Below are 19,303 nucleotides of genomic sequence, written 5' to 3'. Positions count from 1 at the left end.
TGAATGCCAAGTAGGATGGATTGATTTAAATCAAGGCAATTTAAATAATTGATGTAAATTGCAATTTAAATCCCCAAAAATCATTGATTTAAATCAAGTTACCAAAAAACTAAAACTGCTTATGCTTAGCGTGCACTTAATTTGGGAGTGCCAGTGAGTTCAGATTTTTGAGAAAACAAATACCGTGATGGTCCAAAATAAGGGGCATGTTTCTCTCTAGATAAAGTTTTTCCTTCTGTGTGACCAATAAGCTGCTGGAGAGTGGGGTTGGCAACCGTAGCAAGCACATGGCTCAGCCTGCTAGTGTGATATATAGTGGTTGATAGATACTAAATCTAGTTAGCTAATCTTTATGGCTTGTTTAATTAAAGTGTAATTAGTTTAACTTTTTTCTAGAAACATCCAACACAGCAAACATCTTGGGAACGACTTATACTAAAAGACAGAGAGAGTTTTGAAGAATGGTGCATTACAAAGTGAATTACTTAAGTTACTAGCCAGTTGATCCTCTCAGCCATATTCACATTTTTATCCACATCACTTTCTCTCAATAAGAGTTTTCCTTATGATTCATTCTTGCAACTAGGTCCTGCCTCATTTTCTTGCACTGCTTACACTTGACAGGTTTTTCCTTTTTACTTCAGAATGTTCCCAGATATGGTTTCTGGGCATAAGAGACCCTGACATTTTTTCTGTGACAAAAGTGTGGGGTAATAGAGAAAGCTCTTCCCTCTTTCTTTCCAGGCCATTCCACTGTTCCTTTCTACGCTGCCTCTGTCCTTTCTTCTTTGTGTCTGTTTTGAGACAATGTTTTAACTAATGTCTCTGCTGTTCATGGTCCAGGTTCACCACCACATAAGCAAAGAACAAAAACAATCCTATCCATCTTAGGTCTGTTTTTGCACGTTACTACTTAATCTGCTGAGAAACAGAAATTGAAAGCCCAGAACTTTGAAGAAGCAAGAGCTGGTAGTTAGACTGGACAAACTAGAACCATTAATTCATTTTTGAGACTGTAAGGGTATGTCTACACTGCATTCCTCTTTTGAGAAAGGGATGCAAATGCAGCTGAGCAAAATTGCAAATGAAGCGCAGATTTGAATTTCCCATGCTTCATTTGAATAATCCCGTCCAGGCACTATTTCGAAATACCCTATTTCGAAAAAAGGAACGCTGTCTAGATGCGGTTATTTTGCAAGAAAACTCTTCTTTTGAAATTACCCTTACTCCTTATAAAATGAGGTTTAAGGGTAACTTCGAAAGAAGGGTTTTCTTGCATAATCACGTCTAGACAGCTTTCCTTTTTTTCTACAATAGGGTATTTCAAAATAGCACCCGGACACGATTATGCAAATGAAGCACGGGAAATTCAAATCTGCGCATCATTTGCAGTTTCACTGAGCTGCATTTGCATCCCTCTCTTGAAAGAGGAATGCAGTGTAGACATACCCAAACATGCAACACACTTAGGGTATATCTACACTTGTGTCCTCTATTGAGAGGGATGCAAATGAAGACATTTGAAATTGCAAATGAAGCCGGGATTTAAATATCCTGTGCTTCATTTGCATATTCATGTTACGGTGCTATTTCAAAAAAGCGCTATTTCAAAATAACAGATGCTGGTAAGACATGGTTATTTCAAGAGAAAACGCTTCTCTCAAAATAACTGGTAAACCTCATTGTATGAGGAATAAGGGTTATTTTGATGAGGTTTTCTCTCTAAATAACCACATTTAAACTGCATCTGTTTTGAAATAGCGCCATAAAGTGAATATGCAAATGAAGTGTGGGATATTTAAATCCCGGCTTCATTTGCGATTTTGAATGTCTTCATTTGCATCCTTCTCTCAAAAGAGGGTGCAAGTATGTAGACATACCCTTAGTGATGAAATTTAATTGTAACTGTTAAGAAATTTAATATTGATTTTTTTTTAAAAATTCCGATTTTAAAAAATCTATTTTTATCCACCTTGATGCTGAGCCTTGTACTGAGATGCTTGACTCTTCTCTCTGAATTAAACTATGCAAACGTGGTGAAAGGGTTATATAGGCTCTAGTCTTAGACTTATTTGGTGTAGGTTTTCAGATCATCTTGCAGAGACTTTGGTTTTTTTAAGTCGAAGGGATAGCATTGTTAGTCTATAACTTTAATAACAACAAATAGTCCTGTGGCACCTTAGACTAACAAATATATAATATCATGAGCAGGGCTCGACAAATGTAATCTACCCACCCATGCAAGTAGATTACAACCCGGAAGAGCTGGTGCAGAACGTAGAACCGCGCGGCTGGCGAGCAGGGCTCACTGCTGCTTGGCGAGCCCTGATCATGAGCATTGCTATATATAAATCTTAGTCTCTAAGGTGCCACAAGATTACTCATTGTTTTTGGTTTTTAAATGTGTTCCTGCTTTTTGACTCCTCCTCTCCCCTTTTATTTTGATAGAATCTTGACAGCAGGGAATATTTCAGACAGTTGAGCATCATTTCCTCACACCTGCTAGGGCTCTGATAGCTTTAGTTTCCACCCCAATCATGTAAATAAACCAAGCAGCTCAGGCTTACTTCTCCTTCTCTGTCAGTGCAGACTGGGTAGGGAAGAAAGCATACAGGAATTTCTAATGACAATTGGAAAGCTGTCTGCAGTGTAGTTATAGCTGAGTTTGTCCATCCCTTTGCTCCCTCTTTTCTTAACCAGGCCAAATGGTGCTTCATGCAATCCAATTTTCTATATAGGATACTTCAGTGTTTCTACTAATTGCTAGTGGCAAGTGTGGATGCAAACCCAGGACTCTATGTTGTCAGATATCCAAGTTTAACCCCATGCAGAAAAAAGAACTGCTCGCTCACCAGAACTTGCTGATCTTGTGAGTTTTTTTGTACTTTTAGTTTGCTAAAGTTTTAAATTGATCCTTCTGCTGGCCTTGCTGGGAGATGTAATAAAACCCTTCAGGAATGACTGGTTTATTTATGGCCTTTGGTTGGTGACTTCCTTATTGGTAGGAATGCAGAGATGGATTCCTACTTGTTTGTTTACAAGTGGGGGAATAGAAACACCAAGTGGCTGCCAAGGCTTTCTGTATTCTCCAGCTCATTGTGGGCAGGTAAAGTTTTAAATTACCTGTCTGGCCCAGTGGTTTGAATCAAATGTTGCAAGCTTTTTCCTGATACTCATTTTAAATCTTCTGGAAATGATCATACTGAAAATTCCCAACTTGTTCCATGTATGAGCACACCCCTTTTTGGGGAAAATTCCAGACCCTAGGTCTGAAGTTTTGTAGCACTAGATTGAGGCACGGGTGTACTATTCTTCCCCCTCCCCCATAAGTAGAGGATTGAGCTTGATGTTTTACAAAAGCAGGCTAATAATTAACGTAGCTACATTCCAGGCCACACTGGGTCCTTAGCTATACCCATGAAGCCAGCCTAAAATGTTTACTTTCCCTTCCTTAGCCCAGTAGTCATAGGGTTGCCTAGGGTAAGAAGTGATATACTAGCCAATGCTTCTACCAACTCTGGCTCTTTTTTAGTTGGTTTCTTTAACCCTTAATCTGACTGCTGTGCTGTCCTTTGCTTTCTATCTTGTCAGCTTTCTTGAGCAAGGTTAGGTGAAGAGATTTAAAAAAAAGTGGCAAAGTGTAAACTGCATTGTCTTTTTTAAAAACACACAGGATTTCTAGAATTGAGCAGCATGAAAATAGGAGGCTCTGGTTTGCATAATCCCGTCTGGGATACTGTTCTGCAGTGGTATTGAGCTTGTCACTGTTGACTCCATGTGTTGCTGTGGTCTCATCCTGGCCAAGGAGCTAACTCTGTTTTTATACTCTAAAATCCCATTTTAAACATGGTTTTGCTTTTTTTTTAAAATTAGGTTTCTCGTGCTAAGTGACTACAGAAGGAAAATGAGAAGGTTTTTGAGACCAGGACATGATCCAGTCAGAGAGAGGCTCAAGCGTGACCTCTTCCAGTTTAATAAGGTATGGTGGTTTCTTCAAGTGAGCTTTAAGATAAACACGCATGAAAGAGCAAATCTGTGAATAGTTACGGAGAGGAGGGGATGGTTCATTCAGGTATGTATGGAAAAGCTAGATACAACAGTGGTGGATTGCGTGTATTGGGTAAATCATAGCTGGTTTTTGCAATCCCCCAGTTACAAACATGTTGGTACATGTGCATAGCCGTTCCTGAGCTTTGAGATACCACATTCTTGGTTTTAGGTCTGCATTTGAGAACTGCATTTTCTCTGAGGGAGCAAGGAGGTAATGCAGTGTGGCCATAGTCCTGCAGTGACTAATACTTAACACTTGCATCAGTGTTTTGTGTCTTTAAAGTGCTACAAATGTTCTCAATACCTCTATGAAGAAAGTAGATATTCCTTTTGTACCAATAACGTGGCTTCAGAATAGGGATGTTAAAATGCAGGTAACTGTATAAATGTGTAACCACGGAGGGGGGGGGCGGCGGGGGAGAGGACCTCAGCAATTACACGCACCAGCAGCTAGCTTTCCAGGAGCTGGCTACCGCTTCATGCTGCTGTCTCTGTATCAGCCTATTTTAAACCAGCTTCTGTACTGGCTCCCACCTGCCACCCTGGGCTGCTGCCTCTATATCAGAGGCAGCTCCCCAGAAGTGAGGTGGGAACCTGTTGACACAGTTATACACTCACATCCCTACCTCTGAAAGGACTGAGACAGAAATGCTATGACTTGATAGACTACCATAGTGGCTTCAATCAGAACTGTTATTAGATTTTAGGAATCCTGTTCTCAGACCATACCTCAGCTGGTTTTAATGCAGAAGTGAGTGCATGGGATTCAAATGGAGGAGGCTACTTAGGCAGATTTATGGCAAATGTGATTGTGGTGGTGTTCTGACAGCTCTGAATTCGCACATTCCTGCTTGCAGGGAATGAAACCTCCCCAAAAACTTGGAACAGCAGTGCCTATGCACTGGTATCCATCCAGCACTTAAAGTTCTGTTTAGGTAATGTAAACCACTCAGGACAAGAACCTTGTCTTTTTGTCTATTTGTAAAATGCCTAGCATACCTTCATGGCTAAAGCTCTTTCTCTGCTTCTTATGAAGTTTCTCACTTTAGCAGTGGCATTTGTTCAGTCCTACGGAGGAAAATGTGATATTTACAAACTTATGATTTTTCTAAGATGCTGGCTTTTAATAATTTAGTCTTTGTAATTAGTCACCGTACTTAAGCAAAAATGATCCCTTACAGCAGTGGCAGACAACCTGTGGCCCACTGGGGTTCTATGTATGGCCCATGAGACATCTTGTTTACCGTTGTGCCCACACACACACAGTTGCCAGATTCTGCTGGTTTCTGACCATAGGAAAAAACTACACAAATTACTAACGTGACACATGTAATGCAAGGTGTGAATAAGTGAGGATTGTGGAGATTTTATTCTCCTTGTTATGTTGCATGTGATTTCTACTATCCTGTAGTAACCCCGTGTACGTGTGTGCGCACCTCAGTGTCCCTGTGCATTGCACTAGGGGTGTTAAATTTAGTTTAATCAACTAATCAACTAGTTGATAAGCAGGGAGGTTAACCCTGCTGCAGCTCTGCCTTTTAAATGTATTAAGAGCTTTTATGTATCAGTCAACTAATTGCTTAGATCCCTAAATTGCACTGATACTTAGATTTTTTTTATAGGAATTTCAGTGATAGCCTGCCTCATGGCCACAATGGCTGATGCTTTCTGTGACCTGAGCCTGGGATGGGTGGATGTGACCAGATGTCACCTTTTTGTCCAGGATAAAGGTCGGAGGTGGGGCTGGAGGAAGCAGGACAAAGGCCAGAGGCAGGATGGCTACGGGGCTGGGAAGGGCTGCTGGGAAGGGGTTAGACTCACTGACTTGGGGTACAGGGAGGGGGGTCAGGGCCTTTGGCTGTGAGCCCCCTCTCCCCTAAACGGATTGTACTGATGACTTCTGGATACTGTGCTGGGAAGTCTCTTCTATGCTGTGTCCCTGTTGACTAATAAACTTTCTGTTATATCTGCTGGCTGAGTCACATCTGACTGGGGAAGGGGATGCAGGGCCTGGTGACTCCCTATAGTGACATAGGGGCATGTGAAGTGAGTGCGTGCTGATTGTGGGAGCTTTATTCCACAGACCCCACAGCACCATTTGGCCTGGTTAAGAAAAGAGGGAGCAAAGGGAGGGCCTCTACATCCAATCAAAGTGCTGCAATGGTTCAGTTGGCACACCCCATACATTCTAGTTAGGCAAGTGCAATTAGGAAAATGACACTATCCCAGGAGACCATCTTGGTTATTGACAATCTTGCAGCCTACTGAGAGAGCTGCTCATCCAGACCGTTCACTAGGGGTGTTAAAAATCACGTAATAGGGTAACTGTGTAAGTGCTGAAAATTTCAGGTTAGAGTTACCTGTGCTGTGGGGTCTGTGGAATAAAGCTTAGCTTTTTTTACTGCAGTGCCTGCAGCAAAGCCTCCCCAGGAGCACAGCTGCTGGCCCCTGCTGGCCCAGCTTCGGGGGAGGCTTTGCTGCAGCAGCAAAGCCTCCTCCTCGGGAGCAAAGCAGGCAGCCCGTACCCACCTGGCCCCAGCAAGATGGTTTCACTACCCTACCACAACGAAGCTGAGGTAAACTGAGACCATAGACCGATGAGCATCAGCTTATCGGTTATATTCTAGTATCCCTGCGGCTCACTAGCCTAGGTTACCTATCGCTGACTTATACGCTCTTCATTATTAGCAAGGGATTGAGTGGAAACACTTATTGCTAGGAAAATCTACCATTTGCTTTTCTAACAAAGAATCCTTTGTCATTTTTAACACTTTGTTCCCCCCATAAAAGATATGGCTTTAAATCTTATGTCCCATTCCATTCATTCTTGTTGAGAGAACAGAAAGGACTTCAGAGAAGCAAACTTCAGCTATAATGGAGACATTCATAAGGTCCCAAAAAGATAGACCTCCGTTTTGACATGGCAATAGTTATGGCTGAGGAGCCAAGAGATCAAGAATGAAGTTGGGGGTTTGTGAACATGTTGGTTCCTGTTCTTTAGCACTTTGCTGAATTTATTCTTAAAGGTTTCAAGTATAATGCCAGACACATTGTTTGGGAAGAGACTAGTAACAGCCCTCATTCTTTATCTAATTTCAGCTTGGAGTCTACAGAATCTAATCAGTGCAGCCAGGTGGTATCTTTTATGTCTGTTAATCAGATTTGTTGAGTATTAATGTGTTGCTTGTGAGGGCTAGTAATATATAACAGGCAATCACAGGATATTACCACTGTAGTTTTCTTATTGCACTTTATTATATAAAGATTAAATGAGTCCATTTTATGCATATACATTCACAGTGCACTTAAATTAGTGGGATGTGCTGATGCAGTCACTACAATTAGGGCTATGTCTATCCAGCATCTGGAAGGGTGCTTCCCTGTGAAGGTACACAGACCTGCACTAGCTCTACCAGAGCTAACATGCTAAACATAGTAGTAAAGCTTCGGTGGCATTGGCCTACCTGTCTGAGTACAATCCTGCCCAACCCCTGAGGATATATTCACATGGCTAATGCTTCAGTCATACTGCTGTCTTTAGTGCACTAATTTGAGTAGAGCTCGAGTATATCTGTTTACTAGTGCTGGGAAGCACCCTTTCCTGCTGCTGGGTTGATCTAGGGATGTGAGTGACTAGGCTTATTGGATAGTTGAGTCACTACTTGACTAGTGGCTTCCCTCCCCTTGCTGCCTCTATCAGAGGCAGCAAGCAAGGGGAGCAGGAGCTGGTGCTGATGGGGAGCAGTCGTAATAGCCAGTTTCCCCCCAGCATCATCTCCATGGGGGGGCAGGGGCGGTAGAGATGCAGCGGGGCAAATGGTACAAGCCAGGGCTGAGCAGTCGCAGCTCCCATCGGGTCCCAGACACTGGGGTCTGCTTTATAAACATAGCAAGAACCACCAGGCTCTTACATTTAAAAAGCAGATCCATGGCGAACCTCCTTATTGACTACTCGATCAGCCTTCTAACTTCTGTTTAACATCCCTATGTTGATCCACTCTTAGCAGGCTTGTACTGCAAAAATAAGCATGAGCACTCAAGTGGGTAAAGAAAAGAGAACAATGTCTTGTCTTGTCTTGTTCTGTCCGTGTGGACACAAGGTTCTCCTCAGTTTGTCTAATTTCTCTTCATAGGGATGTGTGTGTAGTGGATCAAAAGTTGAGTAACATAGTATTGATTGATTAGCATAAGGGAGAAATCGAATAGGAAGAGTAGACAGAATCTTGGTGACCCATATAATACCCTAACATTCTGGCCTCAGTCTTTTCCCATCTGACTGACATTAGCGTATCAACTGGAAGGCCTAAAGTTTGGATTGAACACATTTCTGAGATTTCCTTATACAGAACTTAGCTGTTGAGCTGTCCCAGAATCCTCTAATGCAAAAACCAGGCAAATAGGCTTAGTAAGTGTATGGGATTCGAAACAGTAGGATCCCTGAAAGCATGATCTTCACATTCCTCAAATGATTTTTCCTTTCCAGTGCTTATGGGATCTCCACACGTACAGCACTGTTGTCCTCCAATTAAAATAAAGCTACATTTATGGGATGACTTTTGTTCCCTTAAAATCTGCCCAGTGCATCAGTCATACTTTCAATCCCCAGCTAGACTGCTTGCAGACAGCCCTATTTCATCGGTGAGCTTATTGGACTGTAGTTTTGTGCATGTCTCCATATGAATGAGTACCGCTATGAAGAGAGGGTTTTTTAAACGTTACATTTGTGTCCATCCCAGTTTAGCTGTCTCTTCCTATGAAGGGATGTTTCTCATTTTAAATCCAAATCTAAGTGTCACACTTTGACCTCTCTTCTTGCTCTTTTTTTATATCCGATATAAAATTCAGTCGTTCTGATGGTAATTGGCAGCAAATCACTGTACATACATACTCAAGTAATGAATTGGCTAAGAGGGTGTAACTCCATTGAAATCAATGGAGTTGCATCTTATGTCAGCAATGAATGAGGCTCTTTAAGGACATGCCTCCTGTCTAACTTGATGCAGTTCTTTAAAATCTCAAGTGAACATTTTGAAGGCTGTCTCCTATCTTGGGTCCAGCATGGGGGTGGGGGGAGTGATAGCTCAGTGGTTTGAGCATTGGCCTGCTTAAACCCAGGGTTGTGAGTTCAATCCTTGAGGGGGCCATTTAGGGATCTGGGGTAAATCTGTCAGGGATGGTACTTGGTCCTGCTGTGAGGGCAGAGGACTGGACTTGATGACCTCTCAAGGTCCCTTCCAGTTCTATGAGATGTTTTATCTCCATATGTATGTTATGTCTTCATGTTGTTACCTAGTCTCTCATTGCCTTGCTCTTGTCTGTACTTCAGAATTTACTTGTCAGAAATGGGAAACCCAAGCATGACCCTGTTTTTAGCTCAGTGAAAGGCTGTGTACTTGGCAATCTGCTTTTTTTAAAAAAAAGTTCATTCTGCTTTTATTGTAATATCAGATATGTTTGGCTCAGTCCAAATCCTGCAAGACCAAGCATGTTCAGACTGGCATTGTCTGATTAGATGATAGAAAACACATAGGTGAGCCAGCCTGTCCTGCAGCTGAGTTACCAAACTGGGTTATAGTAGAAAAGATTACCTCACCCATGGCTTCTTACCAAACCAGGGACATTCCATTTAATTTATGGCTGAGATGTGTGTTGCATTTTTCCTACTTCTCAGTTCCCTTACTAACGGGGGTAATGGATGGCTGATTTTAGCTCCCTGAACAAGAAACTATATGTCAAGCAGATTTAAAACTCAGCTGGCCTCATTGTTGTCTTCAAAGGCCATATTTAACAAAGGTGCAGTTTGTTGCACTCGAATGTGCTTTGTCTTAAATGTCTGAATAGAAATGCAGGGGAAGGAAAGGAGGAGAATACCTATGAACCCAATCCACTCAGGTTTACTTTGGGTTGAGTCTGCTGTTTCCTGATTTCTTCCTTGCAGCAAATATAGTTAATGTGAAACACCTTTGTTCACAAATGCTGCTTCCAGGCTTATTCTTACCCTGACGGTGAAATTAGTTTTTGTAGTTTTAGGGAAATGAAAATGAAACCTTCTCAGTCACCTAAAAGAAACAAAAAGGTCCCTTTTTGAGAAGGGGATAACACTGCTGTCACACCAGTACTTGAGAGAATCTCTAATTTCATATGCTCCTGTAAAAGGCTCTATTGTACTCTCCTCCCTTCCCCCACTAGAAGTTCACCTGCTGAACAGGTTAAAGTACAGACTGCTGCTTTCATCAGCCAGATATGAATGAGAGAAAATAGAGACAGCCAAATAGCTGCTGCCTTAGTCCTGACTTCACTGTACTGTTTGCAAGGAAAAAGAAATCTGCAGAGAGCAGTGGAGAGAAATCTGTATGCCAGTTACACCCTCAGTTGCCAAAGACAAACACAGCAACAAACCTGCCATAATGCACTTCCTGCTTTCCTGCCTACATTAGAAACAAACCAACCTAGAAGTGAAGAGCGCACCTCGCTTCAGTCATCAGTGATGCATATTCAAATAACTTCATTTTGTTCATTTTCCCCTTTGTTCAAACATGGTCAGTTAAATTGCAGGTGTCTTATCTTGTATTTGTAAAGCAACAGGCTCACCTGCAGTGCTGTAAAAATAAATTCATTAAACTGCAGCTAATTGTTTTGTACTTGCTATGGGCAGGATAGTCCATATCCTTGAAATGCATTAGGATTTTTGTATCTACAGCTGGGGGAGGGGAAGACACATGAACTGCATTTCTTCTTATGATCAGTAGCAAGCATCTATCTTCCATCCATTTCTTTGCCAGTGGGCATTGAGCCCTGTTAAATGGGTCATATTTAGAAACTGAACAGAGAATGTGCTGATAGAATCATAATAGTTTTGTTTCTTGGGAACAAAGACAACAAAGCTTGTCACTGCTGTTTAGATGAACTCATTACTTAATGGTGCAATAGAGAGGTAGCCGTGTTTTTCCTTTTGTTTTAGAAAGATCAGACTATGTAGCGCTTTAAAGACTAACCAGATGGTTTAATAGTGATGAGCTTTCATGGGCCAGAATCACTTCCTCAGATCACATTCTGGAAGAGAATTGGCATGACCATATATGCCAAAGGAATACATTGAAAAGAGTGAACACGGTCTAAAACTGACAAATCAGATTTAGTACAGAAGGTGGGGTGACGTGAGGGAGGGAAGGAATAGCTATTTGAGTCAATGAATGGCTAATCGGGGTGATAAGTGGGGAGCTATCTTTGAAATGGTTACAGTAATTAGCATCTTTAAGGCCCATTTGTAAAGTGTCAAATTTAAGAATGAAAGAAAGTTCTGAAATGTAGTAAGGTCATTAAGGAAAACTCTTACCAACAACCACAGGACATACCACATTAATACCAACCCTGGAACTTTCCCTTGCAACAAACCCCGTTGCCAACTTTGTCCACATATTTACTCTGGTGACACCATCACTGGACCTAACTGTGTCAGTTATATGATCTAGAACACGTATTCCTGTTCATCCAGAAATATAATTTATGCCATCATGTGCCAAGTGTCCTTCTGCTATGTATATTGGACAGACTTCTCAGACACTTTGCCAAAGAATTAATGCCCACAAATCAGACATCTTAACAAGGAAAAACCAGTTGCTTTTTATTTCAGCGTACCTGGACATAGTCTTAACGACCTTACTACATGCATCTTACTTCAAAGAGACTTGAATACCAAATTAGAGGAAAATTTCAGAAGTCAGAAAGGGACCCTTGCAACTTCTTTCAGCATCACGGACTGGGTCATTAAGTTAGGTTGCGTTAGCCCCCAAGCACCACCAAGCTCTTCCTACCTGCCCTGACTCCACATTGCACCCTAGAAGCAAACAGCAGAGCCGGTAGGCAGGAGAGTCTGGAGCTACACACTCCTATTGGCTGGGAACCACAGCCAGTGGGAACTGCTCAGGGCAGTGCCTGCGGGTAAGAGCAGCATGCGGAGCCTCCTGGCCTGCCAACCCAGGAGCTTGTCCTGCAGGCTGCTTCCAGGGTACAGAGACAATACAGGCAGGAAGCTGTACTGTGGATCAGGAGCTACTAGAGGTAGCTTGTGTCCCAACCGAGAGTCCTCTCCCACATCCTGATCCCTCATACCTAGCTGAATCCCAGAGCCTGTGTCCGCAGCCAGAGCCCCCACTCACTCCTGTACTCCAACACCCTGCTTCAACCCACAGTCCACTCCCACACCCAAATCCCTCAGAAACCATCACCCAGCCTGGAGTGCCTTTCTGCACCCCGAAGCTGTCTTCCTGAACCTCACTACCTCACATCTCAACTCCCTGCCCCAGCCCCGAGCCCCCTCATTTCTGGTTCCACACTAGAGCCTGCATCCAGTTAGTCCACCCCCTCTCGCACCCCAACCTTCTTCCCCAGTCCTGTGATGGTGCTGGGAGAATGAGTCCCCAAGGAGGGCGGGAATGTAATGAGCAGGAGAGGGGTGGGGCTTAAATGATTAATTTTGTGCATTTAGAAAGTTTGCGACTTTGTGATAGACTTTCATTCCAGATAAGATGTAGATTTCAGTTTTACAGACAGTTAGCATCATTTCTGAGACTGACAACTATACTTCCAAGTTACAGAGATCCAGGGGTAATGCATTTGTGGTACTTAGTCCTGCTTTAATGTGGTAGAATATTGCAGAGCTGAAACAACTTGTGTTGTACCTCTTTTTGTGTGGGTTCCAACATACATTATATCAGTTGTAACAAACCTTATTAGTTTAGAGTTGTGGTTGGAAGTTATTGCTTTTAAGATTTCAACTGAAGACACGTTCACCCTTAATGGTATTAAATGGAATAATTGTCTCCCTGGAACAGTGTTTGCCAAAAGTCAGTGGTCACCAACCAGTCGATCGCGATTGGCTAGGCACTGCAGTGTTCCTATCTCCCCCTTGTTCCCCACCATCCGCAACATGGAGCCTGTGCTGTCACTACAGCCTCCTACTCCTTGCAAAATTGGAGCCAGCGCTGGCTTCTGCAGGGGTGGGGGGAGAAGCCCTGGAGTTGCACAGGGAAGCCAGATCCAGCTTCTCCGGAAGAATGTGCTGCTCCTCCCGTCCCCACAGCAGCGTACACACTTGTCTGCCCTTCCTTCCCCTGCGCTCCAGGGAGGCAGGGTCAGTGGGGGGGGGGGGGGGGGAGAGGAGGAGGGACTGGGCTAAGAGATGCAGGTGCTCTGGATCCTCCACTACCATCTTAAAGAAGCCACATGTGTGCTTCTTCCAGTGCTGCCTGCAGATCCTTCTAGAGAGAGATTCATCCCTGGAAACCCCCAGGTACTGGCCATGCTGCTCCTTCTTCCTTAGCCAGACACCTTCCAACACCTTGCCTCTGCCCCCTCCCTTCTGGCCAGACACTTACCTACAGCTTGCTACTGTACACTGCTTCCTACCCAAATTCTGCACCCACAACCCTATCCTACTCACTGGCAGCCCTGTCCCACACACTGGATCCCTCACTTTTGGCCCCACCCCACAGGCTGGGGAGGGTGGGGGGGCACACAATCCACTAACCCTGGAACTCCAGAAGAGTTAATTTGGCCCGAGGCCTTGAAACTCAATCCTACCTACACTCTTCCTCCTCTCCCCCCATGGAGCTGGAGTGCCAGGGGAGTGAGGTATCTCAGTTGAGACCACATCAGTGAGGCTTGGGGGGGTAGGGGAGTGTGTGTTTTGTTGTTGTTTGCATAGTCCCTGGCTGAGTTGGTTTTTTTTGTTTTTTTTCCCTCTCCCCTCTGGGTCACTGGTCCCCTGACCCAAAAAAGGTTCCCTGCCCTTCCCATAAATAAAGACAATGTTGAAGTGTTTTGTGTTGGACATAATATTTTATTTAAAAATGAAGCCTGGCCAACAAGCCCCCAGTGGGGACCAAGCCTTCATCTGGCCGCAGCATCATAACACTCCTTCAATCCCCCAAACTCCAAGCCTGTGCCCATTGTACACCTGAACCTCCTGCCCTGAGCCCTTCACATCCCCAAACTCCTGCACCACCCACTCACTGCACAAGCCAGCATCCCTTCTCTTCCTGTATCCAAATTCCCCCCCCAGAGCTTGCACCTCTCTCGCCTTCGTGCATCCAAATCCATCATTCCCACTTCAGAACCCGCATCTCCTGTCACAACCCAGTGAGAGTAAGAGCTGGGGACAGCAAGTGATGGAGAGCAGGGGGGTGGAAGGAGTAAGGTCTTTGGGAATGGTTGGAGGTAGATCTTGGCTTGCCCTGACATGTAAAAAGTGATATTGGGTGTAAAAAAATTGGAGACCACTGCTGCAAACTGTGCACTTCAGTGGCCATCCAGAAGTGGTTCAGATGCTGCCCAGATAATTAGCAGAGTGTCCATAGCCAGCAATATGTTACTAATGATGGTGTACACCTGCAAAAATTAGGAAAAAAATAGCTTTACTCTTAAATCACATATAAGCAAACTTTACTTAACATAAAACACAACCCTTCCTTAACTAACATAAAACACAACCCTTCCTTAACTGAACAGATTCAGTAAATTCTGTAATTGGGAGAGTATTGTATATTGTTTCAAGGTATGGATTTAAATGCAAAATTAGGAAATATCTCCGCCCTGAGATACCACATTTCAAGTAATCAGGATTCAGACTAGCTTAAGCAGAAAAGAGTATTTGTCCTCAGATACTCAGCATTTGTAGCTTACTTTTCATATACAGCAGCTTCAGGGGGAAGCTGAGTTAGTCTGTACAGGATACACTTAAAAAACAAATAATGATCTGGTAGCATTTTATAGACTAACAAAACATGTAGATGGTATCATGCGCTTTCGTGGGCACAGCCCATTTATTCAGATGACTGGAGTTTTGAGGCTGCGTAGACCCAAAATACACAGTAGCAATCCACTTTAGGGTGGAGCAATGTTAATGTTTCCTTTCTTTCCTCCTGGTGTTGGATTAATTAAATCAGGTAACAGAGTTGGTAGAAAGTGTTGCAGGAACCCTCATCAGTGGTCCATTATTCCAGATTTATTTTCTTGTGGTTATTCTGACACTGTTACTTTATAAGGCTAAGATCTTCACCTCTGGACTGGCTCGTGGTGCATCAGTTGCTTGTTTCTCACCAAAAGACCTGTTTGCATTCCAGGCTGTTTGTGACCTCATCTTCAAGTTGTGTTTAATGTAACTAGATTAGAAGTGTTTTTCCCTTCCTTGTTGCTTGTGGTACCTTTCTGAGCTCCTGATTGCCTCTCTCAAAAATGCACAAAATAAACAAATGGGAGAGCAGGACAACTCTTCCTTCTGAGATGGTGCTTTTAACTAAGGTCCCCATCTACTAGAAAAGGTTTGTGTATGTACTAAACCAGCAAACCCTCTTAAAGGAAATGGACCTTATACCATCTTATGTCAATTCCCTGCACTCAGTCAGCACCTTTTTGCCAGTACAACTGCATGTACACTTGATATTCTACCTGCACAGCTATATGAGTAAACCAGGAGCAAGTAAAGCTGCACTCTTTTCTCTCACTTGTCCTGGCAGTCTGTTTAGAAATGACTTCTCCTTCTATAGTGCTCTGGAAGTGAACAGCTCTTTAGATCTATTTGCAGTTACTATCTTAGGACAAACTACTGTGACCATATTATTCACATATCCAGAGTTTGAGTCACCGTACACTGGCACTTCTGAAGACTAGAATCTAAGCTATTTTCAAACTGCTCTGAAGTAGAGCTACTGTTGCTTACTGCAGTATTAAGACGCTGTTTATGTAAACACTTTACATAGGTGTTTGTATTAAGTACACTTTTCTATGTGGGGAGGTAGTAAACATCCTCTTCAAATTGTTTGTGTATGTTTTGTTCTAGGCATGTATTATAAAGAAGTCACTGAATCAAAGAAGCTGCTTTTTGTGCTCTTATCCACTAGTCATGTGGGGGTTTTGTGTTTGCTTATTTATTTGTTTTTATTTATGATCAGTCATAGAGCCTCTGAGCTAGTTGGATATGACTTGACAGACAACCTAAATAGTATGAATAAAACCCAGTGTCCTCTGCTGTGTTTGGGAATTGGGTACCAGATTTACCTGTTTTCCCAACTGCTCTATGGGAAACCTACTTAAGTACCTTTTCCTCCTTGGCTGGTACGCAAGAATCTATTCTGGGCACCTGCCATAAGGCTGCTAGCAGGAATTGCTATACATAAGAGGCTGATTTACAGTAAGTCAGCCTGCATGTCTAACTTGACTGAAAGTCAAGCTATAATTGCCAGTCAGTTTTAGGCATGAACTTTGGAGATGTCCAGAGCATGAATCGTGATTTGACTAAGATGACTTGCATGAGGTGTAGTCGAAGAGATTTGTAGTGAGTCTTGTAGGTTGTGCTCAGGTGAATTTATGAATTTTTACTCCTTATAAAACATCAGGAGTCCAACTGGATCCTTGTTTCATACTATTGCTTTGCCATTTCTATTGTAGTGAAAGTGGCAGTAGTTCAGTTTTATGTATCTGTACCAAATAACTAGGAGATTTTGGTAAACAGATTAGATGGTTACTGACAAAGCTGAGCTGAGACCGAATAACTAGGAGATTTTGGTAAACAGATTAGATGGTTACTGACAAAGCTGAGCTGAGACGACAAAACTTGAATGTCGGCGCATCTTTCGACTTAAAACTTTATCCTTCAGCATGTTATGTTTGAAACAACTAACCCATATTTAATTTCTGACTTCTGTGGATGATTCACAATGCCCATGAAGCTACATGTCCTTGAGGAGTTCCTGTTTGTTGTTTTTCACCAGACTGTCGAACATGGATTTCCTCACCAACCCAGCGCATTGGGATATAGTCCCTTTCTCCATCTTATGGCTATCGGGACCAGATCAGGAGCCATCAAACTGTATCCTTTCTGTACATGTGACTTCAAAACTTGCAGTGTCAGGTTAGGTTCTTAGATTTGTCGGGAGTTATACCACAAAACAAAACCCCAGTAACCCTTCTTTTTGAGCTCTAGCACTGCTTTTAGAGAGGTGGTTGGTTAATCTTGCTTAAATTTGTACCTTATTTCTAGCCTGTAGTGGAATATGCGATCTTTAAAAAATAAGCAAAGTAGATGGAACATGGCTAACCTTATTTTCCCATATTCATTTTATATGTAGCTGTGTTCATATAATGCATTTTACATTTGCATGTATTTTATAGAGGCACAAAGGGGGGTATGAAATGATCAAATTCTGTTTAGAAAGACTAGATGGATGAAGTATCTTTCATTTCTTGCTAATAGAAAAGTTGCTTGAGACACACACTTTTGGAGCTTGTCTTGCCTCATCCACCTTGCCTCTCTGATGTCCTGGGACCATCATGCTACAATAGCACTGCATACAACAAATTCCTTTTTAGCAAGTAAGATCTTTTGTGGGGGATCAGATAAGATAAACATAATGGTCCCTTCTGGCAAATTCCAAGGATATTTTAATACTGTAAAGTGGTGGAGTGAGTGTGTGTGTGTGTGTGTTTGTTTTGTTTTTTCAGGTTTGGTTTTGTTGGGGTTTTTTTTTTATCCAAGAGACACTTCAACATTTGAGATGAATACATTTTTCTTCCTGGATGAGTCTTTATCCAGGACCATAGAGCCTCCAAATATTGGGTCAGATGTAAAGCTGATGAAGGCAGTTGTTTGCCCAATCTTAGGGTAGTGTGTATATATAGTGTATACACAGAGGCGTGGAGAGGTGGTTTCCATGACAAGGCCAGCTGAGCTTGTGGTGAAAAAGGCGTGTCGTTCCAACCAAGAAAGGAAAAGTTAGAGCTGTCTATGCTTGCTTGCTTATTTCCAGCACTGTTTGTGTTCAAAGACTGGGCTCTGCAGGAAGGCGTTAGTCATCTGTCTCGGTTACAGATAGGTTAAGCAGGGATTGTTGTGTGTGGGGAAACCACTAAGAGAAACCAGGGTCCACCCACCCTTTCTACATGTTCCCCGAACTACCAAGTAAAACCTCCTGTCCATGCTTTCCATTGTTGTATGCATATAACTCAAACTAGGCCTGCATGGATTCAAGGGAATCCGATCACCATTGGCACAACTTGGTTTTTAATTAAATCTCATCTAATTTGCTAGCTACTTTTTCCTCAGTAATTGTAGCCATGGGCTATCTTTAACACTGTTGCTCCTCAACACACATTTCAGATATGGAGCTCCTGGGGTGGAGTTTATGGGTTTACATGAAGAGAACAATACGGTGATGCAGATACACTTTATTCCTGGACAGGTGAGTAGAATTCAGATACCTCCATTACAGTGTGAGTGTATAAGCAGCTTTGAAAACTCATTCAGTTGGAATAGTCTCCTCTATGCCCTGAGTTCTTCAATCTTTTTGGGCTGCGTAATGTCTGTACTCTAGAAATGCTGGTTCTCTGATAGGCTCTCCCTAGTGGTGTTCATGTGTGCAAACGGCACTTGTCATGAAGATGTTAGTTATAAAATAGAAGAGAGCGCCTTTAAACTCCACAGAGGATTCAGTGCTCAGAAGCACCTGGTGATAACAGGATTAGGATACAGGCAGTCCCCGGGTTACGTACAAGATAGGGACTGTAGGTTTGTTCTTAAGTTGAATCTGTATGTAAGTCGGAACTGGCATCAGCCGCTGCTGAAACTGATCAGTTTCAACCGCAGCTGAATCTGGACGCCAGTTCTGACTTACATACAGATTCAACTTAAGAAACCCAGGCGTCCCTAAGTCAGCTGCTGCTGAAACTGATCAGCGGCTGATTCCAGGAAGCCTGGGGCAGAGCAACTCTGCCTCGGGCTTCCTGTAGTCAGCTGCTGGTCAGTTTCAGCAGCGGCTGACTTGGGGACGCCTGGGGCAGAGCAGCTGGGGTGCTGCTGGGTTGCTCCAGTAGCGTGGCTCCTCGGTGCTACTGGAGCAACCCAGCAGCACCCCAGCTGCTCTGCCCCAGGTGTCCTGATTCAGCCGCTGCTGAAACTGATCAGCGGTGGCTGAATCAGGACGCCTGGGGCATAGCAGCTGGGGTGCTGCCGGGTTGGTCCGGAGCGGCGCTGCGGGACCAACCCGGCAGCCCCCAGCTGCTCTACCCCAGGGTAGGCAAGAAAAGCCTGGTCTGCTGGGGGGGGCACTAGCTGCACCCCCCCCCCCCAGCAGACCAGGGGGACAGGAGCAAAGCCGCGGAGCACGCCCGCAGCGGGACAGCCCAAGCGTCGCCTGGGCTGCTTTGCTCGGGTGTCCCTGGTCTGCTGGGGGGGGTCCAGCGTCTTTGCTGGACCCCC

The 19,303-nt window shown here is 43.5% G+C and overlaps 1 protein-coding gene across 2 annotated transcripts in view; it reads left to right on the top strand.

Moving 5' to 3' along the window:
- Nucleotides 1-19,303, top strand: part of LLGL2 (LLGL scribble cell polarity complex component 2) — a 69,054-nt gene that overhangs the window by 14,622 nt on the left and 35,129 nt on the right. For both annotated transcript variants that reach the window (XM_075903671.1, XM_075903670.1), the window contains exons 2-4: nt 3,874-3,979; nt 16,821-16,918; nt 18,206-18,287. In XM_075903671.1, the coding sequence (XP_075759786.1) occupies nt 3,905-3,979; nt 16,821-16,918; nt 18,206-18,287 (255 nt within the window). In that variant the 5' untranslated portion in view covers nt 3,874-3,904. The remainder of the gene's footprint in view (nt 1-3,873; nt 3,980-16,820; nt 16,919-18,205; nt 18,288-19,303) is intronic.

The sequence above is a fragment of the Pelodiscus sinensis genome, chromosome 20 (genome assembly GCF_049634645.1).
Source record: "Pelodiscus sinensis isolate JC-2024 chromosome 20, ASM4963464v1, whole genome shotgun sequence".
Classification (NCBI taxonomy): Eukaryota; Metazoa; Chordata; order Testudines; family Trionychidae; genus Pelodiscus; species Pelodiscus sinensis.
The sequence above is the reverse complement of the archived record's forward strand: the minus strand, read 5'-3'. Positions and strand labels throughout refer to the sequence as shown.